The sequence below is a fragment of the Thermobia domestica genome, chromosome 9 (assembly GCF_964235325.1).
Source record: "Thermobia domestica chromosome 9, izTheDome1.hap1.1, whole genome shotgun sequence".
Lineage (NCBI taxonomy): Eukaryota > Metazoa > Arthropoda > Insecta > Zygentoma > Lepismatidae > Thermobia > Thermobia domestica.
This window is the reverse complement of record NC_137462.1, coordinates 279,800,506-279,816,246: the sequence shown is the minus strand read 5'-3', so window position 1 is coordinate 279,816,246 and position 15,741 is coordinate 279,800,506. Positions and strand designations below refer to the sequence as shown.

General features: G+C 35.8%; 1 protein-coding gene across 2 annotated transcripts in view; it reads left to right on the top strand.

Annotated features, from left to right (window-relative positions):
- Window positions 1-15,741, top strand: part of LOC145660706 (2-oxoglutarate and iron-dependent oxygenase domain-containing protein 3-like) — a 45,828-nt gene that overhangs the window by 8,730 nt on the left and 21,357 nt on the right. For both annotated transcript variants that reach the window (XM_081726058.1, XM_081726057.1), the window contains exons 2-3: window positions 1,497-1,699; window positions 4,841-5,075. In XM_081726058.1, coding sequence (XP_081582184.1) covers window positions 1,510-1,699; window positions 4,841-5,075 — 425 coding nt within the window. In that variant the 5' untranslated portion in view covers window positions 1,497-1,509. The remainder of the gene's footprint in view (window positions 1-1,496; window positions 1,700-4,840; window positions 5,076-15,741) is intronic.

Below are 15,741 nucleotides of genomic sequence, written 5' to 3'. Positions count from 1 at the left end.
ATGGACAGAAATAAGTTTGTTTCGCCTTGACGTTATTATGCAACAGCCGGGTTATGCTGGAAGGGGTCACATAAGCTTAAAGCGGAGTAAAAACTGCTTCTCGAGTTACATCCGAGAGAAATTGTCATCCATTTGAACTCGGAACCAGGACTAATTGGCCACAAATTCGATACGTCTGCCGACTCACTCACGAAGGCCTCCTGATAAAAATACGTTGTACTGATCTTTACATGCTTCTTAATATAACTGTCAAGAGTCATTTCAGAAGGACAAAAAGATAAATAGTTGCACAAGTGAAACCATTATACAGAGTTACATATGGACAATTTGAAAGTACTACGGAGTACAGAAGAAATAATTTAGTTCAAGTTAGTTAACAACGACTTTTGTTGGTCCAAATTAAAGAAATACAACGACTTAATTTGCATATCAGTGAGAAAAGTGAATAAAGATACGAATTATTTGAGTCCACTTTAGCTCAGACTCATTTATACATAAATAGATACCAAAGATACTTCTAATTTCACTAAATACCTCTCGTGGGGTCTGTATGACCCCCCCCCCCCACACACAAAAGTACTGCATTTAGATGTATTTTATCAATAGTAAACATTGAAACGAAACAATATTTAGAATTTTTCTTTGATTGCAATTACATAACAATAATAACAACTACAAAAAAATCACAAAACAAACATTTATAAACTTATATAAAAAAAAGTTGCTTTTGTAGTATAATCTTTTTGGGTAATGAATGGGGAATTTAGGTCTGAATATAATACGAATAATATACGGGAGTGAAACATGATAACCCACAAATGTGTGTTCATCAAGATTTTACAAACACTTACACTTTTACGAACATTTTTAGTTTTTTGGTTTAAACCAGAGTTGGTTTAAAAAAAAAAAAAAAAACAGCTCGTTTAAACCTTGGTTTAAACCAGCCAACCCTGGATTGAAGTGAACAATACACGGGACCAAGACTAACATTTATGATACTGCCATCTAGGAGTGACACTACTAAATGCCAATCACGTCTTCTAGCAACGGGAGGGGCGGGGGGTTGTGCCCAACAACTTAAAATAACAAAGTTATGAGGCACCAACGTTCAGTTTGCACCACCGTAAGATATATGCTTTTCAGCAATAAAACATTTTTTGTTTACAATTAAAAAAAAAAACGATAAGAAGAGTAATTACAAAAAACATACTGTGGTAGGTACAAAATATCCCCCCCCCCCCCCAGTTGGTAGTGCAAAGGTTAAGTACTATTTTTATAACGAACAAAACCAAGTAATCAACAAGTGCACGGCTTTTTGTGTAATTACTGTTTTACTTTTTCTTTGGGCAAAGTGAATATTTATTTCATGTTATTGATCCAAATATTTTGAATATTGTCGCTCCGTACGTAATAGATAAAAGAGACTGTTGCCGATAATCGAGCCTGTATAGTTACCTTACGCTTCTAATTTCCTATTTTATTTCTCTCTTTTATAGTAAATATGGTCCAATGCCAACATTTCCATATCAAAGAGTTTGGAGTCATGTCGCGGTTGTAATAGGAATTACGGTTATTGTGTACTTTACGCTTCAAAAAGAACGGATATCAACATTTGCTAGTCAAGCGGAATTGGTCTCACACAGGACAATGGATCTACAGTGTTCTAATGATTATAATAGCGATACATATAGGTTTGCAGGTAGGTACGCATAATAGCGATACATGAGACAGACACCGAAATAAAACTTGGAACTAATGGGATTTTGTATGATTAAAACATATTTACACTAAATGATTGAATTATGAAATTGGAACATAACTGTTTCGGCTTCTTTTTTCATATTAAAATATTTAGTTGTAATCAGATATTGTGAATAGGGATTGAATTTTCGAACCTGTGAAATGCTACTAGTCTGTAGATTTTTTTGCGTCGTGCACTTCTTGTACATTATCTGATTTGAACCATTGTAGGAGTTAATTAATTTGCGTTGTCGAAATGTAACATTGGTAGAATATACAAACAAAGTATTTCTTTCGAGGGATTAACATAAAAGTTTTCTGATGTTGCACATTTGTGTTCAATCCTTTCGAAGATTCACATGTTTATTGTAACTTACTTCCCTCTCTTCCTGTCGTTTGCTATTATCTTGGTTTGAAATATTTCTATTTTCGTATTTACAGTCTTATTGAAATAAAACTTATCATTACATAGCCTAGGATATCTAGTATTTTTTTGTAGGTCACCTTTCATGTTGGTATCAGCACTCTGAGCCTCTGTAGAGGCGCTCTCGAAAAAGAAAATAAATTTCTGGAAAATCACCGCATTTTTCATCCATGAGAAATGCTAGTGATATCTTTAGAAAGCCTGTTTCATTCTGAAGACAACGACTTACAAACCATGAATCTAAAGGTAATTAGGGTGCGTGCGTAGGGTGTAGGATTTCTAAGAGAAATTTACATATGCCTGTAAACACTTGTGATTTTAAAAGAAATAAACTGAACTAGTTCACTTAACGTGCTTCTGTGTTCTGATGCAGTGTTGCTAGATTGGGCTGCAAGTAGCGGATTGGGCAATATTTTTAAGTGTTCTCGTTACCAAATTTTCAAAATTGGGCAACACGCTACTTTTTGGACTACTATTAATTATTTACAGTCTATAATTCTTAAGAATGCTCTACTTTATTATTTTCGTATGTGAAATCACAAATTATTTGTTTTACATAATGTAACGACATCTTGTAGTTCCAGTGTAATTTTAAATATTATTTATTATACTTCCGGGCAATGTATGATTTTAAAATATGCACTAACCAGTTTGAAGAAGAAAAAAAAAATACAAAAAAGAAAGAGAATCAAAACTGATTCTAATATGTTGAGTTGATCAGTTTTTGTCTTTAGGTAGTCATAACAACGATTGGTAAATAAAACTATATAATTCAGGAACCATCATATAAATGGATGTATACATAATCATAAAGGTGTGGATTTGTTTCTATAATTGTGCCACAATAAAAGCACGGAAAGCTAATCGTAATCTGGACTGTTTTAAGTGATTTTCGTAATATAATCTAGTTATAATTATGACTGAGGACCTATATATAACGAGTTACGTTATAATATATATATATATATATATATATATATATATATATATATATATATATATATATATATATATATATTAAGTATTATATTCACAATGAAGAATAGTTTTAGGTAAAACTTAATATTTTCGATTCTAGTTCAATTCTTGTTTTAGCACTTTTTAATCTCCGGATCTTTTATTGTAAGTGTAGTTACAATAGATTTCAAAATTCATGGCTTTCAGATTTAAAAAAAAGAAATACATTAAGGAAGTGAAGAATAAGAGTGAAAAGGCATACTGTAAACGTTGTAAAGTGTATTATTTTAAGAGCACACAAAACTGACTTAAGCAAACCTGCCTGCTTAGAAATCAGAAAGGTCTCCTGTTTTATATTATTGTCTGCCCAGTTCATTGCGCTCTGCAATTCTACTGCTCGTGACGTAGTATGGAATTTGCTCTTAACACCACGTGATCGTTGTCAACCCCAGACATCAGATGTACTTACAACTCCAGGTGTTTCCATTAAATCGATACATAAAATTATTAACATTATAGCTGCAGAACAAATCATTTTTATGTTTGTGCTACAAGTAGTTGAAATCCGCTACTTTTGGACCACAATCTCGCTACTTTTTAATCTTCAGATCTGACAACACTTTTCTGATGTGCTTTCTCTATTCTTTGTTTCGCATCTGTTTTGTGTTCACGTGCAGCATCAGTTATGTCACTTGTTCTCACTACTGTCATATATTGATTACAAGATATGTCACTTTATGCAGTCCTTTGCTGCTTATTCAGACTTTGTATACTTCAAGATAATTAATACTTCTGAAGAGAAGAATGTGGAGCTTCGTCAGTCGTGACACCGTACAATACTTTTTAATGGAAGATTGGATTTTTTTTTTTAAATAATTCTTCGCTATTACGAACCGCAACAGGTAGCTTACTCCTGATTTAACACATTTTCCCTATACAGGTCCGCGTGGGCTCCCTAGTTCGATCCCAGCTCGCGCCAGGTGGAACTTTCTGGTGTACAAGCACCTTGTGCGGGGATTTTCTCACTTTCTTCATTCACCGTTTCATTTATTTCTGATCATTACTGTCATCCATAGTCTAGCCGTCATAATTGTAGGACGTAAAACTGAAATATTTCATTTCATTTTTTTTCTCTATACAGTTTCTACAATTAATCTAAATTTATCGTGCACCTGTTGAACAAATAGTGTTGAAAAGTCATTTTCTGAACTTATCGTTATTTCTAAAGTGTTTACGTGTATTAAATTGTATGCAACTGTTAACCACCTTCATATACAAGATGCTTGTGGTTCGATAACTTATTTCCCCGAAGAATTTTGAGACCTGATCTTACGTGTTGTGGAAATTTCCGTTTGGGTTATCTAGAGGAGAGGATAACAGCAGCTACTGCATTTGTGGATCTCACATGTTGAGGCATTTGATGGAATGTTTGAGGAGTGTTGATTCAATTTTCATTGGTTTCGGCATGGCAGATTTATCGTATTAATTAATATTCAAGTTTTAAACTTTATTTCGGTATAATTTGCATTTACGCAATAACAGCATCATAATTCAACAGCATCGTTTGCATTAAGACAATTGGTTGTCTATCAATGATCGTTGAATTCAAATTTTTTAGCCATCCTGTAACGAAAATCAACTTTAAAAATCCGTTGGAATAAATGTATTTATTATAACGAATACTTGGATTTAATATCTTCTTAAAATGTCTTTTTACAGACTGTGTGGCCGAGAGGTGTGGTCGATTAGTTGCGGATCGACTTATTACTCCTGGAGAAGCTAAAGCGCTCTACAGCATGGCTGAGAGAGCGTTTTTTGTAGCAGGGGCAGTAGATGGAATTTCTGTGTTAGATCTTACAACCGGAGGATTGTCACAAGGACGGCAAATAACGAATATTCGTCACCTCGATGGAGCTAGTTTATACCTGAAGAAAGAAGATTTTGATATTTACAAGTATGTCCGTTAATGAAAAGTTAAATTATTATTTGCAGTTACGCATTATCATATTATTGTGTTAGAGCGTTTCATCTTTTACTTTAATCACATCATACTGTACTTTGTGTCAAATTTTGTTGAAAGTTCGTCTCAGTTAATTTCTTGATTAGATAAGTAACAATATATATATATATACAATAAATTTAATTTCACACCTTTAATTAAGCTTGTGCGTGGTTATATGGTTAGTGTATAAGATACTCTAATTCGATTCTTGATGAGGGGGGAGGCACGGTGGCTCAGTGGTAGAGCGTTCACCTCCGGTGCTTGGGGTCCCTGGTTCGATCCGAGCTTGCACCGTGTGGACTTTATGGTGAACAAACACCGTGCTCGTGGGTTTTCTCGGGGTTCTTCCGTTTCCTCTCACTTTCTTCATTCCACCGTTTCATTCATTTCTCATCATCACCGTCTCCTTTGGCCTAACCGGCATAATCGTGGGACGTAAAACTTAAAGATTGCATTTTTTTCGACTTGATGGGGGCTCATTTGATTTGATTCCATGTTACAGGTGTAGATACATATCTCGTATAATCTCGGTGCTGAAAAAGAACTTTCAACCAAGCCATATCTTATTCAGTTGTATATTCATTTGAAATCCATAGAAAACAAGCGACTTACTAGGGAAAGTCGCGGGGTGTTACTCTGACTTCATAGTTACAAGCGATAAAAGTTCAGAATTGAACAGATTTTGCAAAAATGTTTACAGTAACTATTTTGTTTAGATGCACTCTTCATTTTTATTATCGGGAGGAGGGGTTCTTGGGTGTCCAGCACAGTGGTGAGGTAAGAACTTACGCATTTTGCAAGATAAGGGCATTTATGAGGGAGGAAGTGAAGGATAAAAGAGTCTTACAACTTGCAAATTACCTTCTCTTTGGCACACCGGGTCGATAGGCCGATACAGTGTATTTGCTCTATTCCACTGTATTGTCATTCAAATATAACTTTCCTGTGTGCCCGCCCACCTTCAAATTGTACAATGACATTTTGTTTCCGAAACGCTTGGCCGCGGAACTAACGTGGACGAGACTCCAAACCAAGTCGGCCTCTGCTTACGCACTATGGAAGACAGTGTTTCAGTATCTCACCGCTAGCAATTTTCTTAAAAATTTTTTAGCTGATTTTAATGGCAATTGTTGAAAGATAGTGGCAAAACTTCAGTGAATATTTTACGATAAATGTGACCAAAAACAAGCAATCGGCTAGCGACGATGTATGCAAACATCGATTGTCTCCAGAATAAAAGCCGCCTTGGTCACAGCTTTGAGCGCACATTCCCGGTAATCTTTCTTTTTAAAGTTTTCGGGCTATTTTGTCGCTGAATATCTTCAAATATTTCCTGGAGTTTCACCAATATTTTCCCATGACCGGCATTCCGATTCGCTATTATATATTAAAAAAAAAAAAAAAAAAAAAAAAAGCGATGAAGTATTGAAACACCATCTTCCGCAATGCATTAGCATAGGCCGACAGAGTTCGGAGTGCCGCTCAGGATTGTTCCGCGGCCGACCGCTCTGGCACTGCGCGATCCGTTTGAAACGCCGCGCCGCGCGTTGATTACAAATGAAATGCCGGTGGTGTAAACTGATATTCGTATTCACTGTCAGTGCTAGCCTGTGGTGGATAATTTATTTGGTTTAATAAACTGATTTTTATTTTCTACATATGATACTATGGTGTAGTGCGGAAAGTGCAAAATTTGTGCTGGACAGCTGATACGGGCAAAACAACACATTGGTAACAGAGTCTTTTGAGAAAATATTGGTCTTAGTCCTATTTACAAAAGGAAAACATGTCATAATATAGATTATCACAAGACTAATTATGAATAACACGACGTATTTCATTGAGTTTCGTGCGCCTAGCAAAGCGTTTCGAAGACAAATGTCATAGTTTAATTTGAAAATAGCCACACAGGAAAGTGATATTTGATTGGCAGTACAGTCGAATAGGGCAAATACATTTTATCAGCCTATCGATCCAGTGTTCCAAAGAGAAGGCAATTTGCAAGTTGTAAGACTCTTTTATCCTTCACTTCCTCCCTAATAAATGCCCTTATCTTGCAAAATGTGTAAGTTCTTACCTCACCACTGTGCTGGGCACTCAAGAAAACCCCCCAAAACTAAAAATAAGACATCTATCTGAGGAAATGGTTATTTCAAACTTTCTGTAAAATTTGTTTCATTTTGAACTTTAAACGCTCGTAATTAAACACGCTTGCGATCGAGAATTTCTTCGTTTCCGTAATTGTTTCACATGTAAAAACGAGTCAATTGGGCATAATATCGATATGAAGTCAGAGTAACACTCCGCGACCTTCCCTAGTCAGTCTTCTTCTTGTTTCTGCACTAGTAATCTTTCTCTGAAGTAGTTATAATTTTCCTCTTTAAATGAATGTTCTGAAGACGGAAAACGTAGTTTGATGATCCTCGCTCCAGTCTCATTTTTTCACTGTGTGAATTTCATTAGCCTTTTGAAGATTGAACCCCCGTTCGTGAGTAAAGTCAGTGACATGGGCGGAACTTCGACGTTATTTTCGAGTTATCATAGATTAGGCCCTGATAGGCCTGAACTCACTACGCCCTGATAGGCCTGAACTCAAATGCATCAGTTTACATAGAGCAACTAAAGTTTGGTAGTGAGTATTGTGTACGCAGATCCGACTGGAGGGTAGGGGGGAAAGGGAAGACAACATTTTTTATGAATGGCATAATTATTTTCAAACGATTGTAAGATCTGTCCCTAATAGGCGTAGATTCACGAAATTTGTAGCATTTTACGCAAAATCGACGTAAGATTTTGGATCAAAAGATCCAATATGTTTCAATCAAAAATTTTCTTGTAGGTTTTATATCTGGAGAACTACATATAATGTAGCGAAACCCAAACTATCACTTAATTCAGTCGTAGATAATACGAAAACTCGATTTAGGGGCCGTTCAAAAATTTTGTGGCCCCTGATCCAAAAACTAATTATTGCATCGGCCAAGATATCAATCTTTTGATTTCATCATTCCTAAATTCTTGTTGTGTTAATAAAATAGCTATGGACTCCTTCGTGGCTAAGCCTTTAGCGTACGCGCCTTTGACGTGGGAGACCCTGGTTCGACTCCTGGCGAGAGCTCATATGGTTCGTATCCTACGGCAAGCTGTAGGTTCACGCCTCATACTGCGTTGCAGCTAAAAGGGCGGTAAACTCTAATCAAATACAATAGATGTAAGTACATAGATTTCATACAAAAAAGTGTCATTATTAAGGTTTTTTTATATGTAAAAGCAAGTATCCCGAGTGGGACACTTCGTTTTAAAAAAATAAATCAATACCTATGGTTGTTCTTGTACCGTTGATTTTTACAGTTTTTAAATCTTGTAAAAAAAGAACATGTAGTTAAAGGAAGAAAAAAATGAAAATGTCTTAAAAGAAAGAAAGAAACATTTGATTGATTGGGGTTTAATGGGGACGTCGTCAACGAGGCTGTTTGTCCCCGTCACGAAAAAGAAAAGAAAAAAGAAACGTTAATTGTTATCAATGACTATAACAGTAGTTCAGGAAGAAGTATATAAATACATTAAATGTCACATTTTGTTCAACGAAAAGGGGTGATAATATTTTATCTTGTTTATTTTTATCTTGTCTATATATTTATTTGTTCACCTTTATGGAAAACATGGTTGACTGAAAATAAAATTATCAACATGAACTCATATTCTTCCGTAATAATAACTGTTTAAAATGTATTCGTTACTATCTTTTCTAGTATTTAACAATCAAACGATTGCTATAAAGTTGAATTTTTTATGGTAATATTTGGTTTATGCTAAAGCTATTAAAAAGAGATAGTAAATTAATGATCTTCTCTTTAAAGATGTTATTATTATAGTTCAGTTTAATATCCTATAATTATGCCCTGAGACTTAGGGAGACTGCGGTGATGATAATGAACGAAATGGAAGAGCACTGAGAAAATCCTGCACACAGTGTTTGTCTCACAGAAAGTCCACTTGGCCGGGGTCTAACAAAGAATTCCACGCACCAGAGGTGAGCACTTTACATTGAGTCACTGCAACTCTATCTAATCTTTCAAATATAGAAGAAAAATTTGCAAGTTTTCGATTTAATGACTCAATTGAACGAACGTAAAATCGTTGCAAGAAGTGTAGGAGGAAACGCTAAAACTTGTAATGTGCATTACCACAATTGTTAAAAACAGTTTCATAAGAAACGTAATGACTACCATCATAGTGTTCTCTTTATGACTCTGTTTCCATGGCTGAATGAAGATATCCATGAATACAGGGGATACTATTCGTTATAACTGTAATGAGTGAGACAGCCATGTGCATCAGCCGGGCCCCGGGCCAGTCCCGGCCCACTGAACCGTTTCATCCGGCCCGCCTGATTCCTTATTGAAAATACTGTTTAGATGACCTTAAACTGGATTGAAAATATTTCCTGGATAATTGGTGTCCATCTTGGAAAATATCACCCGCGTTGGAACATCCAGTGCATCATGAGACATTAAGAGACTAATAGAGGACATGAAGAATCAAATTTCCCACTAAAATGATAAATATATAGATTTCTCTGTCTTTCTTTAGTAAATAAATATTTTGATTACCGTCATAATAGTTTCTATGTTGCTGTGATGTTATTGTACGGCGAACGAGTTTCTTCATTACCGTAAATATGGTCATTTGATTGTTATGAAAATGTTATACATTGTCTCATATGGTTCTCAACGGCAGTAAGTTCTCTGTGATTGGCCCGCTGTTCCGAGTTGTACATACCTTGTGAAAGACTTGTTAGCTTAGTGATAGGGTGCTTACCTTTCATGCATAGAGTCCTTAGTTCGATCCTCGCCACAGGAAACAACTTTGTGCGTATACCTTTCTTATCCCTTTTACTCTGTTATCTCGTTTCGGCAATTGTTTATTCATTATTCGCTTAAATCTGTCGCTCTGCGTTAGCCTACAAAGTGCTGTTGCAGAATTCGAAACAAATTTTGGTTTCACTTTTAAGAGGCATGGTAGCGCGCTCTCTTCGGGTGCGAAGTGTTCCTGATTTCATTCCATGTTCACGTGATCTTTCGGTGGACATTAATCATGGCTATAGGTTTCCTTACGTGTCGTCCTAATTTCTCATTCGTAGTTCCCTTTTCATTGGCGTGGGAGACCCTGGTTCGATTCCCGGCGGGAGCTCATGTGATTCGGATTGCACGTTAATCAATAGTTCCCGTCTCATATAGCCTCCCTGCTAAAAGGGACGTAAAACTCAAAATCAACTCAATTTTTCATTGTCATTCACTTGTGTCTCTTCGTGAAGGAGCGACTCTCTCTGTACTAGTACCCTTGGCCCCTTATTCGATTCCTGGTGGAATAAAACTCAAGTGTAGTGGTTGAGATCCCACTGTAAATTCCTTCAGTACTGTAAAGCTTCAGTACTGTAAAGGGTCAGACAAACTTAAAATTACATCGCGTAACCACAGAATGTTGAACTGTAAATTTTATTCCATAATTAATTGTGATAGAGTGGAGATCATCGTCCTGTTCAGTAGTGAGGCTATATGAGACATGGACTTATAGCTTAACGTGCGTTCGATTCCCAATGGAAGTTGATGTGGCTCGAATCCCACTTTAAGCTGTAGGTCCAAGTCTTATTTATCCTCAATACTCAACGAGACACTGAACTCCTAACTCAACCAACCGAACATAGACGGCCAGCCTTTCTTAAGATTATATTAGATTAGAATTTTAAGATAGCTTTTCCATATGTTGAAAAATAATCCAGTTTTTCACTAGTTAAAAGAAGCATACGTAGTTTATGTAAATTACATCTCGCACCTACTGTTACTCCTAAGTACCTCCTCGTTGATTTCTAATTATATATACATAATTGTTTCATTAATTGAATCTTGTGTGATATAATTTTATTATGTTTAAAGACATTTGTATTCCTTCTACAGGACATAATTTTTCTAGGTAGACGAACTAAATTTAGAACTACGAGAATTAGCCAGTGAAAGTGGTATGTAATTTTGAAATGCAATTTATGTACTAATCAGTGCAGCACTTTCAGCTTGTCTGTCTAACAGTGATGCGGTGGTGGTACTAACCTGGGAATTTGGGTGTTGTGCATGCTTGTGGTTGAGTTATTTCCTAATAGGATGTAAGATAAAAATATATCTATATGGAGTAATAATCTTTTCTTCCCTTATATATATATATATATATATATATATATATATGGATGTATGTGTGTGTATATATGTATGTTCCAGCATACCTCTAGAACGCCTGGAGCAATTTTAACCAAATTTAATACACTTATTACTTACAATTTGGAAAAGAGTATTGTCGGGTTAAGACCTCCTGGTACTTCTAGTGGTAATGGGAGGCGGAGACGTATAAATATGATCGAAATCGATTGATATTAGTCTCGAATCAATAGTTTTCGAAATCCATGAGCTGATTGGTGATAGTTCCCATGCCCCTAAAGTCCAAGCTCAGCCCCCAGTGAGGGTAAGATTCCCTAGCATGCCTAGGGGAAGCAAGAGGAGTGAGCAACATAAAAATGATCGAAAACGACGGACATTAGTGTCGAATCGACATTTTCGGAGTCACTGAGATGAAAAGTGATTCTTTCGATGGCGTTTAAATCCAAATTCAGCCCCAATTAGTTTTCCTCAAGGGAGAGGTGACATGTAAAAATAATTGAAAATGACCGATATTATTGTCGAATCTATAGTTTTCAGCGTTTCTGAGTTGATAGATGAGAGTTTTGGTGCTCTCTAAGTCCAAACTCTGCTCCCAGTTAGGGTAAGACCCGCCCTAGCACTCCTAGGGGAAAGGGAGGGTAAGACATATAAAAATGATTGAAAACGACCGATATTAGCGTTGAATCCATAGTTTTCGGTGTTGCTTACATAAATAGTGACACTCTTTAAATAATGATTACTATGGCGATAATATAAATAGGTAAAAGAAATAAAGTTATATAATAATAAGTGAAATAAAAGTATAAAAAGTAGAAATAATAATATATAGTTACAGGTTAATTAAGAGAAACGCATTTTTAATAAAATAATCGAATAAAATTTATGATACATAACAGTGAGGAATATTGGAAACCAGAAATAAGTATAATAGCCATACATTATATTTCGAATTACTACAACCTACCTATTGGAATGAGAGTAACTCATGTATCTACGTAATAGCATAACTAACCAGGCAGTACCAGCTAATTCAAATGAGAAGCAGGCAAATCAATAATAGCGCTAGCGCTATTAATCTGACAAGATAACTAGCCTACCTACTATTAATTATTGTAGTTACTAACGGTGAGTTACGAAACCTGTACAATTAATCAACAGTTAAGTTTTTATGTAGCTAATACGCACCTATTGAATAAAAGCAACAAAGAAGACGCAATGCGTATACTAACATTCAGCAGAAGTTGTTGACTGCTCGAGACTTACCTTGCCTAATCAACTAAATGATAATATACATAATGTTACTGTTAAATTTAATTGTGATGCCATTAAATATTTACTTAACTACATATATTGTGTTTGTGTTACAGGTTCTACATAAAAAAGTACATTGTTTGAAAGTCAGCGTAATAATTTATTAATGGTAGCAAATGCTGTATTTGATGTTTGAAATATATTTAAGGAAAATTTATTTTTGTGATTAGATTAAGAAGTTCTTAGCCCTTCGGGAGCTCCTGCGTGGCTAAGCGGTTAGCGTACGCGCTTTTGGCGTGGAAGACCGGGGTTCGATTCCCACTGGGACTTCATGTGGTTCGGATTCCATGTTAATCCATAGGTCCACGTCTCATATAGCCTCGCTGCTGAAAGGGACGTTAAATTCAAAATCAGCTCAACTCAACCTTTAGCTCTTCGGGAATACGATTCTCTGTTCGCCTAAATTGGACACGCCTATTACTGTACATAATATCGTTATTTCTGGAGCAATATTCCAGATGGCGATCTAACTGGCCTTGCGGCACTGTTGCTGTGTGCTACTTAGGTACCAGCGTCGACAGCAGGGGCGGATCCAGAGGGGAGCGAACGGGGCGATCGCCCCCCCCCCCCCACAAGAGGAAACTTTCTTATTTTATATATAAATAAACCCATCCATAACAAGTTTGGAGCTCTTAAAAGTAGTAGTATTACCGCCGACCGCCCCCCCCAGAAGTCCGTCCTGCATCCGCCCCTGGTCGACAGTGCCGTTACCATTTCATCTAATCTGTTGAGCAGTACATTTTTTAATATTAAAGGGTAGTTGTAGAAAATCCATGAAATTAAACCTTCTGCTTCTCTCTCTCGGTAGAATTCGAGTTTTTGATAATCCAAGGTCCTATGCAACTCAAATTATGAAGTCTCTATTGTGAATAAAGAAATAAATGAGAGAAAACTTTAACTTAGTACTTTAGGGCGTTCACGTTGCTCCATATCTACAGCTTGTTGGGAGCTTGGGGAAATTATCATATGAGCGTAGATCACATGTGCAACATTCTGCTGCTTTCCTGTGGAAGACATGACGTCTTAACGTACAACTTATGGCAGTCGTCAAATCTCGTACAGAGACATAGTAGTATAAGCTGATAAAAGATCGTCGTATGGAAGAAAATTGGATTTCGTTTCGTAGCAGGCAGTATTAATCAATAATTGATAAAACCTACAAAAACAGTGTATTTAGTCACTAAATAGAAGTAGTAAAGTACGGGACAAAAATAAACAACCACAAACGCCATTAAAACTAATGATGATTTTGGGCAATAACTAACTGATTCATACTAGCTTTGCTATATTGAATAACTTACACTAAAATACAAATTGCTGAGCAAAGCAACGTTTTATTATAAAATAATAAATGTGTGGCAGTTTCGCCAACTAACTGAACATTTTGACTTCATCAGACACTGCCACACATTACACATCAGTTGGCGAAACTGTCACACATTTATTATTTTATAATAAAACGTTGCTTTGCTCAGCAATTTGTATTTTAGTATAAATGATTTTGACCGTTTATATTTGTCCCGTATTTTAGGTTATTATTATTCAAATTGAAAAATTTAAATAATAATTAACTTTGTATGTATAGTGTTTTCAAAGAAATGTTGACTTTTTTTTTTAATGGCAAACCATCTAGCTTTAAAAGGCTGTATAGTGGCAACCGCACATAGAAAGTTCTAATACTTCGACTCTAAACAAAGACCTCAGTTGGGCTTACAAAATCCACTCCTGTTTGATTTATTCCTACTCTTGGCGTGTGGACAGGGCTTTTTGTAAAAGAGAGAGATGACTTGTTTTTAACAAGAGTGTACCTTCCGAAATAGGTCCAATGTGTTTAGGGTCGAAATTCGACAAGAATTTATTATTATTGTTAAGTATCAAAGTTGTCTGGTTTAAAGCATGATTTAAACCTTGGTTTAAACAACAACAAAACTGAAAAATGCTGTAAATCGTGTGAACTTCATGGTGACACTTCCGCATTTCAAACCATCTGCATTAGTTTTATCTCTTTTTTCACCTTTTAATAATAATGGCGTCCCATGTTCAATTCTTGGTCAAAGCACTACCTTTCTTTCAAGTGTAAACCAAGTAGCGATTCGGATGTCACTTTAAGCGAGAGTTTTCTTGATAATCTCGGTATTACATAAGGATGTTAAGCCTAAAAATACGAAACGAAACCAAATTGTATATTTCTGCTTGCTTGAATGTTGGTTGTTTTATAAAGAAGCCAAGGTTGCTTAAATATATTGATAGAAATTGGCAAAATTTATCGACTGCCTACGTAGCTTTCAACATTAGCTTGGATTAGAATTTCAGTTTTAATTTTATTTAATGATATCTACATATTAAATTTGTAATTTAATACCTCAGTTTTAGCGTACTAATTATAATACATAAAATTTTACATGCAAAGTAATAACATAATTTTACCGTTATTGCATTGCATTTAAAGTAATAACAGGATTTTCCCGATGGCTAAGGCGGGAGTTTCCCGATTTAAGAAATTTACTGACCGGACCACTGAACTTTATAATGAAACGGGACAGTCCCGATTCTCGAATATACTATTGGTGTTGGAGTGAAGTGGGTGCAACTTCCATTCTGCTGTTCCACGTCCAAATGGAGGACAATTTCTCTCGGATGTAAGCCGAAAAGCGGTTTGGATTCCGCTTTAAGCATATGTGACCCCTTTCAGCATAACCCCGTTTTTGCATAATAACACGAAGGCGAAACAGACTTATTTCTGTCCATATGTAATATAAATACATAGAGCAAATTATTTAAATCCAAAAAACCGGTTAAAAAAACAAACAAACAAAACATGTTTTTTGTCAATCCTGTTAAGTATTCTGTCTTTCGGCAGGTCCTGGGACTAATGAGTTTTTTTGGTCAATTTTAAATTTGGGCCTGAAAAAGTGTTTCTTCCACGTTTCTCGATCTTCATCTTCTTGTAACTCCCAATCTTTCTTCTGTTTTTCAAATCATGTTAGTTGTTTTTCTTCTTCCTATTCCTCGCTTTTCTTCCATCTTTCCTTCTATGCCGGTATGAAGAAACAATTTCTTCGCAAGATATGTCCAATCTAATTGACCTTTCCACGAAG